The following is a 24,182-nucleotide window of genomic DNA, read 5'->3' as shown; positions in this document are numbered from 1 at the left end:
TGCCCTCGGCTTTCATTCGGCGGCGCATATATTTTGGCAGGTTCGACACGCGTCGAATCCGGATCGGTGCTAGAACGATCTAGTTAAACGGCTCCGTTTTTTCCTCTCGAGCTTAACGGGTTTTGGCGCTTCGGCTTTTTGAACCATCGCAACCTTGAGTGGTTGACGTTTCGGCTCCGTCGTTAGCAACGTTAGCCAGCCGGGTTTAGCCACTGCTGGGTGGTTAGCCGATCTGCAGACACGACTAAGTCGTTTAAAGACCCGAATTTCGCTCTCGTGGCCCCGTGCCACCGTTGTCACTGATACCGCAAATTGTTTTTTTTTGCATCGTACTACTCCTGGATGAATGTGGGACAAAATGGAGACCCCAACGATCGTCTACGACTTGGATACCTCTGGGGGCTTAATGGAGGTGAGTCTGTTGAGCTGGTAGGCCTAGCGAGATGGCTTTCTACCCACAAAGCTAATGTTTGCCTTTCGCGATGCCGTTATTATTGTGAAATGAAAACGATCTCCAGTCCCGCGACACCGTACGTTACGTATAGTTTTGACGCTCAAACCGGCATACGGATAAGTCATTCTTTCCCCGAACAAAACCCGTCAACGCGACGCGCCCCCTACTTGTTTTTAATACGTGGAAACGTTTCGATTCGCAGCAAATCCAAACGCTGCTGGCGCCCCCCAAGTCCGAGGACGTGGACAAGCGGAGCCGGAGGCTGGTCCGAGACGTGCGGAGGAGCGGCAGAGCCACCAACCACGACACCTGCGACAGCTGCCGGGAGGGGGGGGATCTGCTCTGCTGCGACCATTGCCCCGCGGCCTTCCACCTCCAGTGCTGGTACGTTTGCATGGAAATGATCTTTAACAAAAAAAAACAAGTACAGTCAGCCCTCCGCTACGTGTGTGTGTGTGTGTGCTCGCACTATGGCAATTCAAGTGACACCGAAGCATATCCGTGATGCTTGGAGGGTATTATTTAGTCAGACTCGTTATTTAAAAAAAAAAAAAAAAGCTGTGGAACCTCGGTCCAGCAATATCACAATGGGTCGTTTTCACACGACATGCATTTTATTACGCGTAGAGCTGTTGTCAATAACCCGTGTTGACGGTCCGTTTCAATTAGGCTGTCAAACGGCTGCGTTTATCCTTAAGCGGTGAATCAAAATGTCTGCTACGAAAAGGGTTCATAGACAACGGGAGACCGTTCCACCCGGCCGGGAGCGACGGATACTGGGAGGGACCGTGTGTGTTCCGTGGGCTTGGAGGCTCAGAGGTGGAACGTTTCGCGGGCTGTCGACTGCAACGGAGGCTCTCACCCGCCCTGCGCGACCCGCCGCCTCCTTAAAAAATGGTGGCGAGGCTGCCGCTGCTTCTCTGCCTCTGTTTACAATATGGCGACCTCCCCATTCCACCGCCATTTTACCAGCCTTTATTTTCAACGCGTATAACTGTGTGAATGCAACGGGGCATTCACTCACCGCTCATGGTCGGAGATGCTGCATTATGTCTTTATTGGGATTTATAAGGTGGGTCCGTCGAGCTGGCAGACCCACCGCGCCGCTTTGCAAAGGGTCTCTATGTACACAACGCACCGGACCCGGATGATAATATAGAGTGTAAGTATGATAGATTTCTCAATCTGCGAATGTTGAAAGATGGCGCGGCAGTGTTGAATTAGTAGAAGCGCGGCCTGGGTTCGGCTTTGTTGTGCCTAACATCCTTGTGGAAGCTGTGGTTTCACGTAAACCCTGGCGTTTTCTTTGCAGTTGTATTATTTTCCCACTAGATGGAGGCAGAGCTATTGTAGTGATTTACAAGCGCACGAAAAGGTATATACAAGGTGTAAAACATAATTTAGAAGCGGTCTCCTACTAACGTTGACATTTAATTCAAGAACTTGTAGTTGTAGTAACTTTATTTGTAATGCCTAATATTTGGCTACAGGAATGCGGAAGACATGATGACGTAGCTTTAGATGTATGGGTTGCTTATGTAATGAGTGATTTTTATTTTTTTTATATATATATTTAAGAATTGTCTATAAATCCAGTGTGTGTAAAGAAGCTTCTCGTGAACAATGGCTGTCATCACAATTCATGGCTCTCTTTTACAGCAACCCACCTCTAAGCGAAGAAATGCTTCCCCCCGGGGAGTGGATGTGTCATCGCTGTAATGTTCGAAAAAAGGTGATCAGCATGTATTTCCTGTTGTATACATCTCTAGATTGTGTTTCTTGTGTAGTTGTTTGGCAGCTCCTTATTTTCTTATTTGAATATTCTTCTTATAAATGGTTATAGGAGCCCTATTAAAAGTAACTGTTTCTTCATTGAATTTCCCGACTGGGATTAATAAATGCGTCTCATTGTAACCACCCATAATAATCACTGTGGCCACAGATTTAATGCCTCCTCCGTCGCTTTTACCTTTCCCCTTGCACAGAAACGAGAGCAGACGAACGGCTTACCGGACAGAGTCATGTCCAAGTGCTCAACATCACCAGCTGTAGAGCTGGAGCTAAATGCTGGGCCTCTGCGTCTGGATGGCCTGCCCCCAGGGGCTGGCGCTGCGGGGCCCGGTCTGAGGGTGGCTCAAGTCCGCCTCCTGGATCGCCGGACCAGCAGCAGGCCCAGCAGTCGGCCTGGCACACCCACCTCCAACACCTCCTCCACCCCAACCCCATCAGAGGAGCAGAATGACGGAGAGGAGGAGATGGTGGAGGCAGAGGAGGAAGCCCAGGGCTCTGAGCTGGAGGGCTCCAGCCTTTGTGTCCCCCCTCCCCGCCTGCTGAAAAGACCATTTCAGTTGCTGATTGCTGCTGCTATGGAACGAAATCCCACCCAGTTTCAGCTGCCCAACGAGCTGACTTGCACCACTGCACTGCCAGGTATACTGACCTTTTAACCTTTTTCGGGAACATGACGAGGTCAAGCACTCAAAGCAACAAAAAGATGGCAAATGCCCCCTCTCTCTCACACACACACACACACACACACACACACACACTTCCTCATGCACATCTGTAAACCGTTTTGTGTGCAAAATAATGTAGGTAAATCAAATTATTTAACTTTTATTATTATAAAATTTAATTTTTTAGTTATCGTGCTATATCATCATGGACCTTTTTTGTCAGCAGGCTTTACATTTCCTGGACTTGTTCTAAATTACCTGCCAAACACCAGGAAATAGGAAATAATTTAAAGGCCGTCCCAAGTCATTTTTGCATTTCTAGCTATTTGGTGTCTTTCTATGGCCTTCCCTTCTGCAATACATCAATTCTAATCACCACCATACATTTTGGACCAATAATGTTTTTTACCACCAAAAGTAAATAAATAAATCAATCAATCAATCAAGCTTTTGCCAAAGCCGTACTTGGCTAGAAGTGACATGTTTATGTGAGCTGGTACAGCCATTCGTCGTGAAATAAAGCTGTTTATTTCCTAGGGGTGTCATGAGTCTCCAAATCCAGAATTAAATATGACTTTCAATTTAAACACATTTTTTTTCAGCTCTAACAGCTACTGTATGCAGTTGGTAAAGACTATGGAGTCTTGATTTGTAATAAAAAGTACTTGTTTCTCAATAAGTAACTTTTTTATTTGAATAATAACAATTATAAATAATAATGAATGAGAATATTTTAACAAAACACCTAAAGAGTTTAGAGCTTTTTCAAAACTAGCCTTTATAACAATAAACAATAAGTTACTTATTGCACTACCTTCAAGTCACTCTCCAAAATAATCCCAGAAAAGGCAGACACTATTTTTGCCAAAGGGGAACGCTGGTCTTCTAAATGTACTAAAACGTGATTGGCTCTGTCGTTCCGCTGGTGGGTGGATGCAGTGTGCATTGAGGGGTAGAGGGCATCGGACATCTTGGCAGAGCTGACCGCAGCTTGCCCAACTCTGAACCAAATTTCATGAAAGTTGGTTCAGAGTTGGGTGAGCCGCAGTCAACTATGCGGAGGGCCCTGCAACCCCCAGCGCACAGTGCATTTGTTTACCGGCGGCTCTTGACTGTCCCAATATGGCGACCATGTCGGACAATATTACCCACAAAAAAACGTGGGAGGATCGCCAACCTCCTTTGATTTTGAAGTCCGAAATGGAACGGTCGCTTTGAATTTGAATCAGAATCGTGACACCACCGGACCCGTACACTGAGGTACGGTAGCCATTTGATTACTGTCTACTGAGAGTAGGGGTGGGGAATCTTCGAGCACCCTGTGACTCTATTTCTTTTCAGGGTGCTAAGATGCGATTATAAAACTCATTATTTTTGTTTTCCATACCTTGAAAGTGATCGTGGTCTACATGCTCCACTGTGCTCTAAAGGCAAGATTCTGTGGCAGTGGACATCCATGCATCTTGGGTTCTGTGGCAGTGGACATCCACACATCTTGGGTTCTGTGGCAGTGGACATCCACGCATCTTGGGTTGATCCCTAAATGGGAGTTTTGGGGCGTTTGTAGGGTGTGGGTGTGTGTACATTTTCAACCTCTGCATATGGGCGCAAATCTTTTGCAATAAAACTATGTAAGCAATGTTTTGATTTTTTTCTGTGATGTGTCTATTTGGCCCTGTAGGCAGTAGTAAAAGGAGGAAAAAAGATGAGCTGCTTGGAAAGCCATTCCGAAGGCCTCAGCACGAGTTGGACTCCAATGGCCTGGTCCCTCTGCCAGTCAAAGTGTGCTTTTTCTGCAGCAGGTAAGTCCTTCAAACCTATTGATTCAAATTGGACCGGACTCGACATTAACTTGATTTGGGCCATTGTCAAACATCTTGTGTGGTACGGTTGACCTGTTGTCAAGCAATTTTCCATTTGTTAAAAAAAACAAAAAAACTGTGTATATACAGTATTGATAGATTGTACTTTTTTCAGGGAGCTCCGCATTTTTGTTTGTGTGGCCTCTGAGTGTTTCCAGTTGAAAAAGTTGAACCAACCAATATATACTGCCCTTCATGCAATTAAAAAAAAATAAAAGTATTGAATCTGTTATCTAATTTTTATACTTGCGTAACTTCAGCAGCTAACGCCATAACCACCTCATCCACCGTATGTATTTCATTTAGTCATGATTACTTGCCACATGATTATTCTTCTGTGTTGCATGACATCAGTCAAGCTTACAAAATAAAGACAATTATTTTGTCCTGATGAGTTGAGCACAATATTTTCCATGCCTGAGAAATCTGCCCACCAGCCATAGGCAGTATTTGTTTTGTAATTTTTTCACTATTGTGGAATTACTCACAAGATTATCCATTAATTATTTAAAAAATACAAAGAAATTAAGACATTGGTATTCTAAAACAAAAAAGGGTTTTTAAAAGATTAAAGTGGTTGGGGGCAGATTGCCGCAATGTGTATCGGGTAGGGTCAACTGTTATAGATACCAAACCCCAGCGGATAAACGCAACATGAAGGCTCACCTGAAACATGAGGAAGCAGAGAGCGCTCGAACAGGAACATCCGTACATTTACATTTACATTTAGTCATTTAGCAGACGCTTTTATCCAAAGCGACTTACAAGGGAGAATAGCATTCAGCTACATTGCGACAGAGATTAGTGTAACAACAACATTGGTGTAACAATAAATACTGCAAGGTGGTGCTAAGTAATTGTAGATTAGGACAGGAGGTACTCACTGAAGAGCTGGGTCTTCAGGTGCTTCTTAAAGACAGAGAGGGAGGTCCCCGCTCTGGTCATTTTTGGCAGCTCATTCCACCAACGTGGAACTACAAATGAGAATAGCCTGGATTGCCGTGGCTGTATGGCCGGCAGAGCCAGGCGACGCTCATTTGACGAGCGCAGCAAACAAGCGTACAAGAACCGAACTGTAAAAAAAAAAAAAAAAAAAAAAAAAAAAGTTGAGACTTGAGTCAAGTTATTGATAATTGTAGTGTTTACCTTTAAAGCAAGACAAACTTTGAAAAACACGTTAAATAAAAGTTTTGTTTCCCCATTAAATATCACCTTCTTAATATGGTTATAATTATATAGAACCATTGAATAAAGATTGAAGTCCACCGTTACTTTAAAGGTTTACATAGTGTTTTGAATATCGGAACAGTGTCTCACTACATATTTAAGACCCTTTTTTGTTTTAGAATACCAATGTCTTAATTTCTTTGTATTTTTTAAATAATTAATGGATAATCTTGTGAGTAATTCCACAATAGTGAAAAAATTACAAAACAAATACTGCCTATGGCTGGTGGGCAGATTTCTCACGCATGGAAAATATTGTGCTCAACTCATCAGGACAAAATAATTGTCTTTATTTTGTAAGCTTGACTGATGTCATGCAACACAGAAGAATAATCATGTGGCAAGTAATCATGAGTATCCTGACTAAATGAAATAAATACGGTGGATGAGGTGGTTATGGCGTTAGCTGCTGAAGTTACGCAAGTATAAAAATTAGATAACAGATTCCATACTCTTATTTTTTTTAATTGCATGAAGGGCAGTATATATTTTTTAAGCATGTCTAATGGAAGTGGTTGTACCTTTGGTGTCCATGCAAATGTAGTCAATTGGGCATTAAAGGAAAAACAACAACAATTTAACAATTTATTTATTTAGAGTGATTTGCAAGGAATGCACATTGTATCCTGACAGTAAATAAACATACACTACTCACAAAAAGTTAGGGATATTTGGCTTTCGGGTAAAATTTATGGAAAATGTAAAAAGTTCACGCTACAGTGATATTATATCATGAAAGTAGGGTATTTAAGTAGAAACATGCAATGGTCATTGCCTCATCTCAAACAATTTATTGAAACAAAAGCCAACAACAGTGGTGGGTATACCACAACAAAAAATGTCAATGTCTCAATAACTTGTCATGTGCCCTTGAGCATCAATAACAGCTTGACAACGACGTCTCATGCTGTTCACAAGTCAACTTATTGTCTGCTGAGGCATGGCACCCCACTCTTCTTGAAGGGCGGCCCTCAGGTCATTGAGGTTCTGGGGTACAGAATTACGAGCCTCTACACGGCCTTTTCGGCTGATCCCATAGGTTTTCTATGGGATTCAGGTCTGGAGAAAGTGCAGGCCACTCCATTTGAGGTACCCCAGTCTCCAGCAGCCGTTCCCTAATGATGCGACCTCGATGAGCTGGAGCATTTTCGTCCATGAAGATGAAATGAGGCCTGTGTTGTTCATGCAGGGGCACAATGACTGGGTTAATGATGTTATTCAGGTAGTATGGGCTTGTGACTGTACCATTCACAAAGTGTAGGGCAGTTCTGTATTGACTAGACACACCTGCCCACACTGTAACACCACCACCACCAAAGGCTCGTCTGGTAACAACAGTGGCTGATGCATAGCGCTCTCCTTGACGTCTCCAACATCGTTGGCGGCCATCATTTCTGCTCAACGTGAATTGACTTTCATCAGAGAACAGCACTGAGGCCCACTGGTCCCTCGTCCAGCGTAAATGCTCCCTGGCCCATGCAAGACGATGATGCCTGTGCCTGGTGGTGTGGTCAGGTACACTTGCAGGTCGTCCAGCACGCAGACCACGCTGATGTAAATGGTTTGGAATGGTCTGATGTGACACTTGGGTGCCTCTCACCTCCCTTAAATGTGCCTGGAGTGGAGTAGCATTCATCATCCGGTTCCGCAGGGCACTGTTCACAATGAAGCGGTCATCAGTGTGGGATGTGGCCAAAGGACGTCCACTTCTATGCCTTTCTGTGACTCTTCCAGTCTCTCTGTATCTCTGTTGGAACCTGCTGATGACACTCTGTGACACTCTAAGCTCAGTGGCCACTTCCCTCTGAGAACATCCTGTTTGAAGCCTCAAAATGGCAAGGTACAGTTGATCAATTGTTATGTGTCGTCTTGGTCTCATGATGTCAAAATGTGAACAGCATGATGAAGAGGACTGTTTAAATACCAATTCTAATTGAACCAGGAAATGTATTGGTCGATTCATGGATCAAACACCTGTTGTGAATTTTGCCGTTCAGCTCCTTGTTAGAGAACAGCAAGTTGTGCAAAAAGTACTGAAACATTGAACAGTTGGACATGTGCATTCAAAAGTTTAGAGGTCTAATTAAGTTCACCTGTAAAGGTTATAATGAATTTTAGGTTCATCCTGAAATTTCACCCGAAAGCTGAATATCCCTAACTTTTTGTGAGTAGTGTATATTGGCATGCAAAGGGTGATTATAAGCTGATCTAGGATAACTTACTCTGATTCAATGCTTGTCTGTCCTCTAAATGCTTCTTCGTCTGCTTTTAATTTACTCTTTCAGGAGTTGCAGGTATGCCCCACTAATCCAGTGTGACTATTGTCCCCTGCTATTCCATATGGACTGTCTGGACCCGCCCCTCACTGCCTTGCCTGCAGGCAAATGGATGTGCCCTAATCACATTGAGCACTTAGTGGTAAGAGACTTCCAACCTTTCCCAATATATTTTAAGTGTTTCTGCGAGTGAGGCAAAATCCTTGCCATCACAGTTCAAATCTCATAAAAAAAATCTGTAATACATGTATAAACTCTACAATACAATTTAAAATACTCACAATGTTACTCAGAAATATTCTGCCTAAATGAGCTTTCAAAGTCATACCGTCACCCACCCTGTTTATTGAGACTCTCTGGGGTAGATGGCTCAGCCCTGAGCAAGCGGGAGGGGAATGTGAAGGACTCAAATGAGTTGCCTTGTCAACGACAGCTTTAAAATGGCTTTGGACAGAATGCGGAAAACGCATGCCATTCAAATTAAACTCTATGACGATGATAAAGTTAAAGAGGCGTTTTTCAATATTTTCCCTTTGGTTGCTTCCTAATCTACACAGCAAACACACAATTTTTACAGCCCATCACTATGCAGTGATGGGTTTCTGAAAATACAACAGCCAATCAGACAAGTCTGTCAAGTTGTAGATGCTGAACTACAGGCACACTTAAAAGGAGGGGTCCAATGGATCACAAAACTCATGGTTCGGATCGTATCATGGTTCTGAGTCATGGATTGGATCATTTTTTTGGATCAACAAATTTGCTTTCTATTTATTCTGTAAAACACAAACTAAGGAACTTTTGTCCATGGTCTTAAATGAAAAAAACATTCAAGATGTGCACGTACATTTGGGTCTCTGATGGGCCTACTAACGCACAAACTGTGAAATAAGACAACTCGTGAGTTTTTATGAGTGTTCTAATTAAGGAGACGTGGTGAAACAAGCTGTTCAACATTGTTGCCTTCCTACACGTCACCAAGGGCATTATTCTAAATAGAATGCCCCCATCTGATTTACTCCACCCATGGCTCAAGCACCACTGGACCCGCTAATATCGAAGCTAAGAGCTTATCATGGGAAGTGCTCTGTTGTTGGCTGCAGAGACCACCATAAATCTTTTAAAAAGAGGAATTAAAACCAACTGTGTGTGTGTGTGTGTGTGTGTGTGTGTGTGTGTGTGTGTGTGTGTGTGTGTGTGTGTGTGTGTGTGTGTGTGTGTGTGTGTGTGTGTGTGTGTGTGTGTGTGTGTGTGTGTGTGTCAGGTAAACTATACTATAGGTTGCGGCTAGATGTTTTTATTTTCCGACATTTCTGTAATTCAGTGAAACCCAAAAAGCGCCAAGCCCCACCGTATCCCGTGGTGCTCCAAGGGCTGCAGGTGTGTGTCCATGTTCAGTTACTGTTTCTCAAAACAAAACCATAGAAGTATTTATTTTGTTTTCCGACATTTCCGTAACTGAATAAAAGCCCCAAGCCCCACTGTATCCCGCGGTGCTCTGTGCTGCTTCAGACACCGCGGTGAAAGTTGGAACAAACCTTTAAATTGGGCCTTGTTAATCTAATATGAGTGAGGATTCAACAACTGGATTGCTTTTTTTTTTGTCTCAAATTTGTTCAGAAACAGATTTTAGTTTACTGATAAGGTGAAATCAGTGAAAGTTTACAGTCTAAATTAAACAGAACCCGGAGTGAAGCTCAAGCCCATTGGCTGAAGGAACCCAGAACTTGTGCTTCAACCCCATTGGCTCACAGAACGCATGGTCTCGGGAGGCTGACTCCTCCCACTTAAGCAGAGCGTCAGGAAAACAATGGATTTAGAGGCATGTTTAGAATGGTTAATCTGAGTGGACTTTTCAGCAAACCTTTTGCTCTTTTGGGTACCTCAGTTTGTGGATGTTTTGGGGGCCTGTAAAAAGCAGCATAATGGGTCCACTTTAAGCGAGTTACAGTCAATTTCTTTGAAGTCTGCATCTCTCCTTTCCGACACAGTATGTGAGCCCTATTTTAATCCTGCTGTGACTTTTCCTAAATATACCTGCTTTGAATGCCTATGTTGTTAGAATTTGAAAAGCAGATGCATTCACTTTTCTAATGTTTTACAACACCAAGGGAATCGGTTGCCCCTTGAAAGTCGACGAGTCAAATCATCAGTCTTAAACCCGTCAGTAGAATGAGATTTTTTTATTTTTTTTTAATTTTTTGGTCAGTCAGTGTGCATCACAATAACAAGATAAAACAGAAGCTTACAAAATGCACATAGATAACATTTCAATGGGGAAATATAAATAAGAGGAATCAGATATATGTATTTGTTTGAATTGTCTGGACTCAGACACGAGCATGGCTCTCCAAGCGCCCCGATCGCCGTGCCCCAATCCTCGAAAACAACTGTAAACAGTGGGGGGGTGGGACATGATTCGTTAAGATTATTTTCTGCTCATAATGCATGGAGAGGAGGTGATTGAGGGAGAATCACGATAAAAGTGTCCCCTTTACACATGGTTTTCGTTCCATAAGCAGACATAAAATAAAATAACCTACATCCAAAATAAAAACACTGTTTTGGCGCGCCAATCGCAGGCTCGTCTTTCGTTGGTCGGGGAGGAAGGCAGGTGCGCAAAATGCACCCCGATCGTCTTATAGTAATAGCCAGCCCTTTTTTGAGTTGTGGGGCTGTGCTCTGCTCTCACACTGTACCGATGAAAGGGTCAACTCTTTTTCTTTTTTTTTTTTCAGATTCTAGATTTTAGATTCTTCATTGTAGCCATCCTTGGTGTTGATGACAACTTTGTGAAATAGCCCTATTTGGTAAAAGACTATTATTTTGTCTGTACTGTAGTAGTCCATATTATGTCTAGAACTAAGTAAAGAAAAGCGATTATCAAGCACCACGGAGACACTGGCTCTCGTGAGGACTGTCACTGGAATGGAAGACCCAGAGTTACCTCTGCTGTAGAGGATATGTTTTGAGTTTCCAGCCTCAGAAATGGCCAATTACCAACCTCTGATTACAGCCCAAATAAATGCTTCACAGAGTTCAAGATCTAAACCAATGTCAATTCTGTTCATAATTATCATTTTTTTTCTCTCTCAAAAATAAGTATTGACAAAGCACCGGATTGAGAAGTGGTATCGATAAGAGTAGAAGTATTGATAAAACCCATTCCTAGTTTTGGTATTGGGAAAGTGTCACTGCCCTGATGAGACACTCAGCAAAAAATGTAGCGAGCTTGTGCTGCCAAAATCTAGAAACGCAACACATCCGAGAACATGAAACTGCAAGCCAAATATGTCTAAATGACTTAGCAGTGCTAAGTCCAAGATGTAATGGGTGATTGGCCCCAGTCACAACTGAAAATGGCACTTTGAACTTCCAAAGATTTCCGAAGCCATGTCTTTGGTTATCGCCAAATAGAAATATAAACACAAATGTATGACATATAGTTCATATAATCACACAATATACTGACTCACTGCAAATCACATGTCAAAGCTTAGCAAAATTAAACTCTGCGTGAATGCTTCACAGCAAATCCACCAATCCACTCTACCACATTGGAATGAATTTATTCTGCCACAAAATATCGCTATCATCATGCTGGTATAACCAGGGCTTAAATCAATAATCTGTATTAGGTGCAAGACTGACGTGTTGTCTTACTGTTGTCTAGCTGAACCAGAGGAGTTTGAGCCTGTCCAGCCGCTGCCAGCTCTTTGACCAGTTTCAGGATAGGATGTCCCAGCACGCCGTCAAGGTCGACTTCTTGCGCCGGGTCCATCGGCAAAACACGCCCAACCGACGCATTCCTCACCAGCAAAACAAAAAGACTATCAAGGTTGACTGTCTGCCTCTTGGAGAACCCTTAGTGTGACATTGTAGAACCCTTAGTGTGACATCATGGAACACTTAGTCTGACATTGAGTTATCCTCAAACCATTGTAAAACCCTTAAAGTTAACAATCTGTGTTGATCTGCCACATGTTAAGAATATTCCACTTGTGGCGTTCATTGTTCTGAGAAACCCTCCTTTTGAACTCAGGTTCCTGATGCCATCAAGTCTCAGTACCAGAACCCGCCTCCCATGCTGGCTTCTGCAGGGCTCCGCCAGTCAGAGGTGGTCTGTAGTGGGGTTCCAGAGCAGCCACACCCCAAGCACTTCACCACAGAGACGGAGCAGCAAGAGGTAAAGATGGCAAAAACGATTATTGCTATTTAAATTTTTTTTTAACGCTGATGCAATTATAGTCAGCTCTACAATTTCTCATTACAATTTCCAGCAATTATTAACAAAACCAAAACACAATTTTTTTTTTCTCTCTGTCAAACAGTGGCTTCAAAATGTAGTTTCCTTACAGTGCAGCATTATGCGGCACCTGTTCATGAAGCAAAAGGCTTCATCTCCATTACCCACTTCAGTGTTATCGGGCGAGTTGGACTCACAGAAAGGTAATGTCAAACCTGTTGTTGCGTCGGAGGAGGTGAAATCTCGAGACCCTTCAGAAAGGACTGCATCCCCCAGCCCTTGTTCAAAGTTGTGTAGCGTACACGAAGACCTCCAAGGGGCCGCTATAGTCAAAGGCCCCACGGCAGAGCTGAATAGCTGTAACTGCATTGTGACCAGCTGTACAAATTGTCGGAAACCCAATGGGTCGCTGGCAGAGCAGCGACCGCTTCCCAAGGCCAACGGGCCCGTAGACTCAAACAGTGCCCCAGACTCTCACAGGCAGAGGGAGCTCCGGCCCAAGCCCCACACTGTGCCCCAAGACTCTGCCTCCATCACCCCCCCTGGTCTGGCCAACCACATAGGTGGGGGCACCATTAAAAGCGAGGGTGAGCGTGCTGAGACCTGTGTACAAAAAGACTGTTCAACTCCCCCAGCAGCGCGCCTCCACATGGCACAACAGAACCACACAACTCAACCTGAACTTAAGTCGGAGTGCCCAAGCAGCGACAGAAAGCCCCTGTCAATCACCAGCAGTGGCCATTCAGCACCCCCGCCACCGAAAGTTACCCAGGAGCACATGGCAACTAAGCTGGGGTTGACGTCGCCAACGCCATCGGGTATGGAATTGTTTGGAGTATGATTTGGGTTTTTATTGAAATTATAATAAAAGTAAACATTGCAATTGGTGATTGTTTTAAAACATTTGGCTAATGCCCATCACCATGTCTGGATACTTTTTTGATTTTCTATACTTGCACATGTGGCATGCAATTCTTGCCTATTGAAATGAAAGGGAACCACTGTCATTGTAGCACCTGCCACCTAAAATTGACAAAAAAAAAAAAATCTTTGAGTGATGCATTTATCAATGGAGTGTAGGCTAAAACTGTCCTTTGCAACTGCTGCACTTTGTCATTCAGAACCATTCAAACACTTATTAATAATAAAAGTAAATAAATAAATTCCATGTTTTGGTGACACGCATCCTAAATGCAAACGGTCAAAAATGACAGCCTGATCATGGGGACAAAATACTGCACATCCATTAAGGCCTCGAGGGAGAGACACTATTTTAATAATTGATGTGTATTACAGAAAGTGTGAATATCTTTCTATCTCCTGTGTCTCATAACTGGTATCATGTCATCTAATCCTTCCTTTGCTACTGGGGAAGTTCTCTCTACACAGTGGAGAGCCTTGTGTGCTGCTTGTTTGGATGTCCTTCTGAATTTCACACAATCTTAAGCTCCCTCTTGTGGTTCATGGATGTATGGCAGGTTTACCAGAAAATGGCTGACAATAGTCAAAAGGCCTTTCAACTACTATACAAAAGATAATAAACATATATAGACACAAAGGTAAAAGCAACATGTTTCAGAGCTAATCGCGTCATCCCAAGCAGCCACCAGACATACAATATGAACTGTCCGCAGGTTATCCCACCATCGATTTGAAGAAAGGTCCAGGAGTGGTGGACTCCCTCTTCCCCAGTGCGTTCTCCTCCATCGCTGAGCTATCAAATCGCATCAAAGCAACCGTGGAAGGAGGCGACGGTAAAGAATGCTGACCCACCTTATTGGGGGGAAAAAAATAAAAAATTGTCTATTAAACTACACAGTGCACCACTTGATTTTGATTAGAAGGCATTCAAGAATATCCTTTTGTATGTTGATTCATTTTCAAAATATTATTTCTTGAATTTTTTTTATGCAAGTGTGTAAAGTATTTTATTTATTTTTTGCAATAATATAGACCTTCAGCCTAAACCTCTGATTTATATATATCCCCCAAAGCAATCGAGCTGGACAAGCTGGATGCGGAGATGGTGAAACTTTTAGCCTGGCAGAGAATCCAGCAACTCTTTCCTCCAAAAGGACCTGCTACATCTCAGAGCAGAGAAACCCCTCTACCCCCTGCACACCTCTCATCCAAAACCCTGCCATCACATCCTGAGGGTCAGTAAAAGGCTTTTTTATATTATCTTATTATATTTTTATTATTATCTTCTCCAAACTTGATTTTTTTCACCTGTGTCCTGGTAGTTCTCTGAGTTGTTTTGTGACTTCCTTACAGACCAGAGGAAGGTACAGGCCAGAGCGATCTTCTACCCTCTCACAGGGAAGGGGGAAGCAGTCAGCATGTGTTACAGGACACTGTACATAGGATCTGGTAAGAACTTCATACTTCCTGTCTCCTGAAGTGCAGCCACATAATCGTGAGTTTTGGTCTTCATCATTGTGTGGATATCTCCCACTAGGAGTGTAACGATACACTTATTCGTATTGAACCACTGGGTACGAGGCTTTCAGTTTGGTACACATTACAAACCGAACAATTCTTTGGACTAATCCATTCGCGATAATACCGGTCTTATTTTTAATATAATTTAAAAAAACATTGTGATAATGGCAATATCACAAGTTATTGACAGCATTGGACCTAAATATTGAGCGCATTACTATCATCGCCACGAAGATATTTATTTAATTTTATTTTTTTTGCTGGTGAAAGTTATAGGACGATATGAAATATAGACACAGTCATTGCTAAGTTGTTATTATTATTGGCTGTCTTCCATGCTATGTTCAAGGACTTCTGGGGAAATTTTCAGTTGCTCTGCTGTGTCCACTCTAACTTTCCGGTCTGTGCGCAACGGACAGTCCATTTAACATACATATGGGTGATTTCTATTGTGTTTGATTATTTCATTATTTATAGGGCTGTACCCGAATATGATTTTTTTTCAGTTGAATCTGATTCTACTGTCAATTAAACTATGAATGGGGCACAGCGAGCTGTGTTACTGTCCTGGGGCAGGCGATTCACACATAAAAATATATTCATCATTCTCCTTATTTATAGTTCCTTAGTGAAATTTTTTCCCTGTGCAATTTGTAAGGTTCTATCTTTTTTTATCCTGTTATTGTAATGCACACTGACTGACAAAGAAAAAAGTGCCATAGCATTCATTACTTTGTCGTTTGTAAACAGCTTAGCTTACCGCGGCCACCACTTGTGACTGATTGGTCAGTTAACGCTTCAAAGAATAAAGATAATTCTGTTATCTAAACATTTTACCTCTTTTTTTTTAATTAATATATATTTCTTATGGAAAATTTAGTAAAAACACAGTTCTATATAAAAACAAAAGTTTATTTTGTTTGTATTTGTTTAACTACAATACTACATTCAATGTTTTATAAGGAGCTGGTTTTGTTTTATATGCTGTTAAGTAGACACCCCCTAGAAGATGGGTCAGGTATAGCTCTATCATTGTTCAAAGTCAACAAAGATCATAATTTATTACGTTTTAATTATTTAAAAAAAAAAAAGAAATTGAAAACATACCGAACCATTACACCACTGTCTCGTATCGAATCTTGAATTTTGTTACATCCTATCTGCCACTGTGTAATATTTGGTCTTGGGTTTTCTGCAATTTTTCTTCTTCTTCTTAGGCGCTGACATGGATGTGTGCCTTACAAACTACGGTCGTTGCAACTTTATATCTGGGAAACACGCCTGTATTTTCTATGATGAGGTGAGGAGCTTGTACACTCGTTTCTTAACTTGGGCAAGTGTGTATTGTGATGTGGAAGTTTTGTAAAACATTTGACTATACAGGGTGACGGTGGCTCAGGAGGTAGAGCCGGGGTTGTCCTGTAATCAGAGGTGGGTGTGTGTGCGCGTGTGTGCGTGCGCCTGACACACACAATGTCCTATAGCACACCGAGAACAGAACCAACTTTCCTAATAAGCCTATTTAGCCTCTTGGTGTCTCCCTCGTTTACCACTGACTCGTGAAACATGTTCAGCAGAGTCCTGCACACGCCAAAGGTCCTGATCCTCCTCAGGAAATAAAGGTGGCTCTGGTCCCTCTTGTATAGGACATCTGTATTACCAGTCTAGTTTTTTGTCCAAGTGCACCCCCAAGTACTTGTAGCTCTGGATCACCTCCATGCCCTCTCCCTGGATGGAAACAGGGGACAGGGGGACCCCAGTCCTCCTAAAGTCCACCACCATCTCCCTTGTCTTGCTGATGTTGAGTAGCAGGTGGTTCTGCTTACACCACTTAACAAAACTGTCCACCAGTACTCTACTGTCTGCTAGCCTCCACTGACTTCCCACAATAGCAGAATTGTCCGTGTACTTCGGCAGATGGCAAGTATCTTTATTGTGCCTCAGGTCCAAGGTATAGAAGGAGAGCAAGAAGGAGGGAGCCAGAACTGTTCCCTGGGGGGGCACCAGTGCTGCTCACCACCCAGTGCTGCTCACCACCCAGTCTGACACACATACTGCTGCCATACAAACTGTAGCCTGTTGGTCAGGTAGTTCGTAATCCAGGAAACGATGGAGTCCACCTGCTTCCTTAGAACATGACCCTCACAGTTCTCCCAGCCTTATCTATGGGAGTGAGCTCTGTGTAGCAGGTACATGATGGCATCATCCACATGAATGTCTGCTTGGTAGGTATGGTGGGGTTTGAGCAGCCACACCTGTCCTGGGACAAGTTAATTGGGGCCCAGGATCAGTGTGGCCCAATACCTGTTGCTCGTTGGTTGGTCGCTTGGTCACTGGGCCTATTCCACCTAGCCATTTTCTACAATAAACTTTTCTCAACCCCATTGTCCATGTGCTGGAGGGCCCTGAAACTGCCACAGTGACACCTGTACAAGGAACTCCGGCACAGGGAAGGAACACAGAAGGGCTGGCTGAAGATGCCCTGGAGCCACCAGCGGGTTGCAGCAGTAGGCAAAGTGCAGGGGTTCAAGGATGTCTTCATCACTTTCCTTGTGTGTGCTAGCACCAGTCTTTCCATGGTCTTCGATGTGGGTTGTCAAGGCTACTGGTCTATAGGCATTCAGAACACTGGGGTTCTTTTTCTTTAGTACCAATACCAGGCAAGATGTTTTCCACATTGATGGGAACTTTTCCAGACTGATTCTCAGGTTGAAGAGGTACTGGAGTACTCCACACAGCTGGTCCGCGCACACTTTGAGCACCCTCAGGCTCACATCATCGGGGCCCGCAGCCTTCCTTGTGCGGAGTTTCCCCAGCTCTCTTCACCTGAGCCGTACTGATGGAAGTCACTGGAGTGGGGGGTGGTGGGGGAGTTGTTGGCTGAGGCTGTGGTGTCGAGGGGCAGAATCATGGGGGGGGGGGCTGAAGTTGCGAAGTGAGAAAATGGTTTAAGGTAATAAGTCCCAAGTTCTGGCCACATTGGGCACCATCCCTTGTCTCCTTCAGCTTCTCTTACCACCAATGCGAACCTAGAGCTGGTTCTGGGCTGGTGCTAGTGCCGGTTTGCATTTGGTTCAACTTGGCTTTTCCCTGTGAAAAACAGGCCTGAGAACAACTTGATTTTATCACTGTAGACGTCTGCACACGTCTCCGCCTTTTCATCAGGATGGGGGACAATTATTGTTAGTAGTATTGTATGTATTAGTATTATCACTTATGTTCCATGGTGTCCTCCCCATGTGACTCTCAGAACTTCCCAGTCGGTGGTTTCAAAACAGTCCTGCAGAGCTCATCAGCCTCCTGTGTACATCTCCTCAGTCCGAGTGGTCAGAGTGCTGCTGGACTAGAGGCTCAGATATGGGCTTGAGGTGGACTAGGTTGTGGGCCGATCTGCATAGCCGGGGGAGTGCTGTAGATGTCCTTCACATTAGCATGTAACAGGTCCAGTGTTTTGATGTCCCTTGTGGGGCACTTCACAAACTGGTAGAACATTGCCAGTGTTTTTGTCAGGGTGACAAAGGTTAAAGTCCCCGGAAATTGCAATGAATGCGCTGGGGTGCTGGGTCTGTAGTCTCGTGACAACAGTGTGCATAATCTCACATGCTGCCTCTACGTTAGCAGAGGGTAGGATATACACTACTCACAAAAAGTTAGGGATATTCGGCTTTTGAGTGAAATTTCAGGATTAACCTAAAATGCACTATAACCTTTACAGGTGAACTTAATTTGACCTTCTCTAAACTTTTGAATGCACATGTCCAACTGTTCAATGTTTCAGTACATTTTGCACAACTTGCCGTTCTCTAACAAGGAGCTGAACAGTAAAATTCACAACAGGTGTTTGATCCATGAATCGACCAATACATTTCCTGGTTCAATTAGAATTGGTATTTAAACCGTCCTCTTCATCATGCTGTTCACATTTTGACATCATGAGACCAAGACGACGACTAGCAACTGATCAACAGTACCTCGCCATTGCGGGGCTTCAAACAGGATGTTTTACGAGGGAAGTGGCCACTGAGCTAAGTGTCACAGAGTGTCATCAGCAGGTTGCAACAGAGATACAGAAAGACTGGAAGAGTCACAGAAAGGCATAGAAGTGGACGTCCTTTGGCCACATCCCACACTGATGAGCCCTTCATTGTGAACAGTGCCCTGCGGAACCGGATGATGAATGCCAGTCAACTCCAGGCACATTTAAGGGAGGTGAGAGGCACCCAAGGGTCACGTCAGACCATTCCTAACCGTTTCCATCAGCGTGGTCTGCGTGCTGGACGACCTGCAAGGGTATCTGATCACACCACCAGGCACAGGCATCATCGTCTTGCACGGGCCAGGGAGCATTTACGCTGGACGAGGGACCAGTGGGCCTCAGTGCTGTTCTCTGATGAAAGTCGATTCACGTTGAGCAGAAATGATGGCCGCCAACGATGTTGGAGACGTCAAGGAAAGCGCTATGCATCAGCCACTGTTGTCAATAGACGAGCCTTTGGTGGTGGTGTTACAGTGTGGGCAGATGTGTCTAGTCAATGCAGAACTGCCCTACACTTTGTGAATGGTACAGTCACAAGCCCATACTACCTGAATAACATCATTAATCCTGTCATTGTGCCCCTGCCTGAACAACACAGGCCTAAGTTCATCTTCATGGACGACAATGCTCCAGCTCATCGAGGTCGCATCATTAGGGAACGGCTGCTGGAGACTGGGGTACCTCAAATGGAGTGGCCTGCATTTTCTCCAGACCTGAATCCCATAGAAAACCTATGGGATCAGCTAAGTTGCCGTGTAGTGGCTCGTAACTCTGTACCCCAGAACCTCAATGACCTGAGGGTCGCCCTTTAAGGAGAGTGGGGTGCCATGCCTCAGCAGACAATAAGGTGAGCTGTGAACAGCATGAAACGTCGTTGTCAAGCTGTAATTGATGCTCAAAGGCACATGACAAGTTATTGAGACATTGACATTTTTTGTTGTGGTATACCAGCCAGTGTTGTTGGCTTTTGTTTCAATAAATTGTTTGAGATGAGGAAATCACCATTGCATGCTTCTACTTAAATGCCCTACTGGCATGATATAATATCACTGTAGCGTGAACTTTTGACATTTATGTCACCCGAAAGCCAAATATCCCTAACTTTTTGTGAGTAGTGTATATGCGACTACAACAATAACATGTGAGAACTCACGTGGCAAATTATGAGCGAAGTCCTACGGGCAAAAGTTCGATGTCCGGGCTACAGCCACTTTCTTTCACGTGAGTATGGCCAGGATTGTACCACCTGTTGACAAATACAGCAACCCCCCCGCTTCGCTTTTTGCCGCACTGACGTTGAATCCTGTCTGCCCACACTGTCAGGAAGCCCTAGATGGTGGTGTTTGCGTCAGGAATAACCTGCCATCTTATTGCCCAGATATCTCACATTGCCCATGATGATGGAAGGTAGATACAGTGTTGTGGTGGATAGGATTGCTTAAGCAGCCACACCTGACGCTCATTGGTTGGGCTAATGAGCGGCAGGTTTAAACCCTGTCCACACACACTCTGGAGAGGAGCCAGTGTCATGACATGTTCAATCTGCTCCTGGCTAATTACACCTAGCCTTCTCTCTACAATAAACTGGGGCTAACAACCCCTGTCGTCTGTGTGTCTGTGCTGGAGGGCCCTGAAAATAGCTGCAAGGCAGAGAAGCTAGCTGGCAGTGGTTACTTGTGGTGGTGTTGGCTGCGCTGCGTCTCCCCCAGTCCTCCGCCGGACCCCCTAGGTGCTGCTGCTGCCTGTCGGGAGAGGGTTGGTGCTGGGGCCGCCCGTTGAACCACTGATGGCTCCAGGGTGTCTTCAGGCGGCCCTTCTGTGTCCCTACCCCGTGCCGGAGTCCCTCATTGGGCAATACTGTGGCTGTTTCGCCACCACACACCACCCAAGGGGTGTTTTCAGGGACCTCCAGCACAGAGACACAGACAATGGTGGGATGTTAACACCAGTTTATGGTAGAGCTGAGGCTAGGTGGAACTAGCCAGGAGCAGATGGAACATGTCATGACACAAGCTGCTATCCTGAATGAGTGTGTGGATGGGGTTTTTAAACCTGCTGCTCGTTAGCCCAACCAGTGAGCGTCAGGTGTGGCTGCTCACGCCATCACATCAACCACAGGTTAATATCTCCTTTTCTTCATCTGTCGCTTCACCCCCACTCTGTTTATCCAATGCCGTATTTCCTCCGGTACAGTGGGCCACTCGCTGACAACCATTGCTGGCTGAGTCATTGCAGCCAATCGGCTGTTCTAGAGAGTAAACAATCATGGTCTCGCCTTCCGCCAGGAATTGAAATAGTCCCTGTAAGTAGTGTAACGGTGTAAAAGTAAAAACGTCTATTGTCCATGATTATTTTGCCATAAAAACTCCTATAAATAATAACAAAAAAAAAAAAATGGAAGCTGCTGAAACAGGCTGCCAGCTTCTTCAACCCCATCTTGTAACATAATGGAATTATATCAAGGTGAGGAATATCGACACTTGGATAAATGTGTTACCTCTTATTCCCTCCTAGAACACGAAACATTATGAGCTGCTCAATTACAGTGAGCACGGAACCACGGTGGACAACGTGCTCTACTCCTGCGACTTCTCAGAGAAAGCCTCGCCGTCTCCGCCTAGTGGCCTGGTGTCCAAAGTGCAAGGCATTATCCGTGAGTCGGTCTCTCCTCTCCCCACACACACATGGTACATACCAGGGTTTGCCATCCTTTTTTTTTCTTGCCACGAGGTCACTTTTTACCCTACACTTTTTTTTTATCCCATGGCACACCTTGCGACTTGCGATTAGATTAGTTCTATCAATTCTAGCTATCTTTTAAATCGCTGGGGACCAACTCTGGCAAATGAGTGAATTTTCAATTCAATAACTGAAAATAATTAGCGCTCATTCCTTGTTCACCGGAACTTCTCTCTTGCTCACCGCATTAAACTTACCTAATCAAATAAACAAAGTGTCGGAAAATCGAAGACAGCCTAGATCCGAATCAAAGAGTTGAACTTTGCATCACTATGAAAAGTTGTCGCATTCGGAGTGACACTTGTTCTGATGAACACATGGTCGGTATAATTTCATAATTTCATTGTTGACAATCATTGGTCTACACTAGTGATTGTCAATCTGTGGCCCATAGTGGTCTAGCAAAGGTAATATTAGTGTTATATACTAATAATAATTTAATGAACATCTATTTAAAAAACAAAACAAAAAACTAATTTCATTTTAATCTTTTTTTACTAGCCTGTCACTTGTGGTTGCATGCGAGCTGCCAAACATTTTTGATATTTTCAAGCGCGCCGTGAGTCATGTTAAGTACTGTTGGTCTATACCGGTTTAACATGTATGGGCACAATCATTTCACAATGGTTGTTATTTGCATAAGCAACCCCTCACATTGCTTTCATTTCTTTTGTGAGGGCAGGACGCAGTAAGAAGAGGGAAAATGAGCAGCAGGCAGTTTCTACCGCCGCGTCCATGCCGGCAGGTGGGGTGATGAGCTGCCAGCCGATGGGACGCCCTGGCCTAGCATGTAACTGCAAGGCCAGCAGCTCCAGCCTGATCGGAGGAAGTGGTGCGGGCTGGGAGGGCACGGCGCTGCTCCACCATGGCAGCTACATCAAACTGGGCTGCCTGCAGTTTGTCTTCAGCGTCACAGAGTTTGCAGTGAAGCAGCCCAAAGAGGATGCCCATGCCACCATGACGGTGACATCCGCAGCTACTCGCATCACCACTGCGGGCACCCTTTGTGCCGAGGTCGGGATGGACAAAGACACCCTCCTTTCCCTCCAAGTGCCAGGGCTGGGGTCCAGTACTGTTCCATAGCCTGCAGAGGGAATCCCTCTTTTTATTTTATTTTTTTATAATTGTTGTTTTTCTTTGGCACCTTCTTTTAAGTCATGATGAAGGGAAAGCTTCACAGCTTGGACAACAGGGGAAAAAAACATTTTATTTTAACGGTTTGTAATTTTTTGTTCTTTTTTGCATGAAGTTAAAGTATTATTGACAATCTCTTGTTTTTTTTGTTTTTTAATGACTAACCTTTCTGTTCAAATAAGACCATCAGAACATTGAGCGCCATTATATACATATATTCTCAATTTAATTTTTTATTTTTTTTTGCCAGTATAGTTGTAATGTTTGATGTAACATTACTTTGTTCGTCATTCGGCTCATTTAGCACAATTATAATTTTTTTTTTTCCTTTGTAGTACCAAAGTCAAACAATATAATTTCTTTTTGCTGTGTTTGCACCACAGGTAGCTATATATGTATGAAAACATACATGCTTCTACACTATTGTGTGTATATTATGTAAATTTATACAATTCAGTGCCTCTCTGTTTGAGAAACATTGGATTTTTCATGTAGATATCCTCTATTGTTCCTTTGTTTTGTTTAACTGTACAGTCCTTCCTGGAATTTGTAAGAACTGGTTGAGTAACTGACGTTTTGTTGAAAAAGTCTTCAGTCTTGTTTTTTTGCCCCTGCCTCTCCTCCACCCATAGTCCATCTGTAAATAGCGTCTGGTTTTAGCACTCGTTTTAACACCTCATGCTGCTCTGTATAAATGCACTCCTTGTCTACCTGCTTGTCTGCTGTCCAAAACATGTAAATATCGACAGATTTTCTAAGAACAATTATTAATGCAGACGTGCCTAGTGTTTTCCTCTTTTCTGAGCTGAAACTTTAATTATCATTTTTTACATCACACGGTGCATGCTCAGTGATTTGCCTGCTGTCACTTCTAATCAACATCTTATCAAGTTTCAATTGAAAGTCGTTGGTAAAACAACGGCCTAGAAATGTGGGGGGAGAGCGACAAGTAATGTGAAGGATCGGAAGCTTGGTCCTAACTTAAAGGATAGGTTTGTTTTTTATTTATGTATATTTTTTTTACTCTGGCCTCTGGTTGATTCCCATCATTTCGAACAGCCCCTCCGCCCCCCATAAATACAGATTTTTGTGTGTTTTAAAGGCATTTAAGAACAATGAGAAGTTGCAACAGAGTGGTAAGTTTTGAAATAGTGAAGCATTCAGTCAGACTGTGCTCTGAACCATTATAAACAATGGGAACACAACAGTTTAATAAGAATGAGAAACCATGACCCTATACTGTATATCCTTTCAAACGAGTGTCGGCGGGTGACGGATTGGTGGTCTGGGGCTGACTGGTTGCTGTGGCA

General features: G+C 43.8%; 1 protein-coding gene across 1 annotated transcript; it reads left to right on the top strand.

Moving 5' to 3' along the window:
* The first annotated feature begins 252 nt into the window (after positions 1 to 252).
* On the top strand, positions 253 to 23,598 carry phf12b (PHD finger protein 12b). The gene is made up of 15 exons (XM_080006806.1): positions 253 to 412; positions 657 to 838; positions 2,114 to 2,186; positions 2,440 to 2,884; positions 4,592 to 4,712; positions 8,285 to 8,417; positions 11,949 to 12,113; positions 12,318 to 12,461; positions 12,607 to 13,339; positions 14,156 to 14,275; positions 14,516 to 14,677; positions 14,796 to 14,891; positions 16,181 to 16,263; positions 21,514 to 21,652; positions 22,421 to 23,598. The coding sequence occupies exons 1-15, from the start codon at positions 347 to 349 to the stop codon at positions 22,819 to 22,821; spliced, it is 3,063 nt and encodes a 1,020-aa protein (XP_079862932.1). The 5' UTR covers positions 253 to 346; the 3' UTR covers positions 22,822 to 23,598.
* Positions 23,599 to 24,182: the final 584 nt, after the last annotated feature.

Source organism: Zeus faber (assembly GCF_960531495.2).
Source record: "Zeus faber genome assembly, chromosome: 9".
NCBI lineage: Eukaryota > Metazoa > Chordata > Actinopteri > Zeiformes > Zeidae > Zeus > Zeus faber.
The sequence above is the reverse complement of the archived record's forward strand: the minus strand, read 5'-3'. Positions and strand labels throughout refer to the sequence as shown.